The 2,500-nt window shown below is 36.0% G+C and overlaps 1 protein-coding gene across 1 annotated transcript in view; it reads right to left on the reverse strand.

The window, feature by feature from the left end:
- The window catches only part of ncana (neurocan a), an 86,715-nt gene that overhangs the window by 10,675 nt on the left and 73,540 nt on the right, over window positions 1-2,500 (reverse strand). Inside the window, exons 12-13 of the mRNA XM_077222114.1 lie at window positions 2,071-2,229; window positions 750-832 (exon numbers count right to left, since the gene is read on the reverse strand). Coding sequence (XP_077078229.1) covers window positions 750-832; window positions 2,071-2,229 — 242 coding nt within the window. The remainder of the gene's footprint in view (window positions 1-749; window positions 833-2,070; window positions 2,230-2,500) is intronic.

Here is a 2,500-nt window from a genome sequence, read left to right on the forward strand (position 1 = left end):
TCTATGCCTTTTTCTTTTTTGCATAGTAAAATAAAACCTGTAGCTTTAGTTTGCCTCTTTTTTGCCAATTAATTTTGTCAGATAAATACCATAACCAATGTTTTTAGTGTTTTTTTCGTCCCTCATATTTAAAATATATAGAATATTTCCTTATATTTTGATGGTTTACTTTACAATTACAAATGAGCTCACATTTGGACATTTGGAGTAAGAGCATGCACTGAAATATGAATGGAATAAATAACACATGCAAAAAAACTGGTTATTGTCTTATTATAACTTATTGCAGACCATGTAAAACAGCCAATGTGTGAAACAGTACCTATGTTTACATGCGCATTAAAATAATCCGTTTATAATTGTAATGATGGCTTAATCGGACATAAAAGCCGTCATGTAAACATCAAACTATAATATACATAATAGAGCTGAAATAATCCCATCAACAGGAACAAATCAACCATGTAAAAGTCTTACAATTTTCACAATCAACTCTTTTTTCAATCAGTTTTACATCATACGAATGTGAATATGTTTATTTCCCTCACATGTCTTATGAACTAGCTAGTGAAGGAGACTAAATATTTGATTAAAAAGCTCTTCTGGCTTATATGAGAGCATGCAAACACACCTAATGTGGTCTGAGAGTTTGATTTCATTCACAAGAGCTGAACAGACTCAACAGATACAGTATAAGTTATGTTTACCAATGTTTATTTGGACTAATAAATATATTAAAAAAGACTCACAACGTCCATCCCATCAGTCCACTGGAAATCCTCTTCAACTGTACGATCATTCAAACCGATCCAAACGTTTTCATGACCGAGACCTGAAACATGATAAGAAAAACGGTAGATTTCCCAGCGATTCACAAACTTTCTAGCAAGCTAAAATACTTAGTCTTACTGAGATGTTAAGTTAATATTTCAATAATTTAACAACACATTTGCATGTTCACGGTTCTCTGATGTGTGTTAATGGTCACATGACATGCGTTTTTTTTTTAACAGTTTTATTTTATTTTTAATAATTTAATCAGTAGCTTTTCATCAACTCACAAACTGCGTGTGCATTGCATATTTGGTGTGTTTTATATTTTTCTTTAAATAATTGACTAGTGGTTTGAATCTTTGGGTAGACAGAAAATCAATTCGATTCACAATTCATAGATTTTTGATTAGATTCGGAAACAATTTTTTTTGCAAACTCAGAATGATTCGAAATGATCCGATTCTCACTGAGATTCAGTTCAAAGATTTGATTCTGTATTTACATGTGTGGTGAAGAGATGTGTCCCAGTTTAGGACCCAAGCAATCCGATTGGTTCAAAGCACGTTTTACGGGTAATCGCTTTAGTGCCTGGTTACAAATCAGACAAAATCACATCTTTAAAGTCTTTTAACTTATATGTTTCATATACTAGTATTTAACTGAAGCTATAGATTGTGAATATAAACATTTTTCCGATCTTAGTGTTTTTTAGTTAGCTTAGGTAGTAGCATAGCATGCTATCCGATGAGCGTGCTAACGTTAGCTTAGCTTTACCTGAGCTTATAGTGCCTTACCGTATTCACAGCAATTCGTAATGCAATTATAATTGTCATTATTTTTATCGTAATAATCAACGCAATATGTTGTACAAATTTTGTTATTAACACACACACACACTTACAATTCTGTGTGTGTCACAATTTCTGACTTTATAACACGTAATTGCGAATTTTGTCACGCAAATTGAGAGATGTAAACTAGCAATTGTGAGATAAAAAGTCGCAATTATCTTTAATAAATGTTTTATTCTGTGACGGAAACAAGCTTCCATATTTTTCTTTAACTCTTTCCCTGCAGGCATTTTTTAAAAAGTGTTTCTTCCACAGAATAATAAATAAAAGGTAATTGTGACTTCTTTCTCACAATTGCGCAATTACCTTTTTTATTTTTTATTCTGTGGGGGAAAAAAACAAGCTTCCATAGAAAAGTGAAATCCTAAGACCCATGAAATGTTTTGTGCTCTGCTTAATAACCCAGGATGCCAGTATTGTGTCCGACAGGAGAGCAGTAACGGACCGTTGAGGAAGTCGAGCTCCAGAGAGGAAGTGATGCTGGTCAGGTGAGCGCTGTGTTCCCGACAGTCCTTCTCCGCTTCCTCCCAGGTGTGTCTGTGCGGGAACATGCGGTAACAGTGGCCGTGGAACTTCTTCCAGCCGTGTTCACAGCCGTCGGTGTCTGCAGACACAACAACACACTCAGAACAGTGCTGTGTGTGTGTGTGTGTGTGTGTGTGTGTGTGTGTGTGTGTGTGTGTGTGTGTGTTAGTATGTCGTGTTCACAGCCCTCGGTGTCTGCAGACACAACAACACACTCAGAACAGTGCTGTGTGTGTGTGTGTGTGTGTGTGTGTGTGTGTGAGAGAGTGTGTCGTGTTCACAGCCCTCGGTGTCTGCAGACACAACAACACACTCAGAACATTGCTGTGTGTGTGTGTGTGTGTGTGAGA

Source organism: Siphateles boraxobius, unplaced genomic scaffold, assembly GCF_051911475.1.
Source record: "Siphateles boraxobius isolate OS27281-9 unplaced genomic scaffold, OSU_SipBor_1 86, whole genome shotgun sequence".
Lineage (NCBI taxonomy): Eukaryota > Metazoa > Chordata > Actinopteri > Cypriniformes > Leuciscidae > Siphateles > Siphateles boraxobius.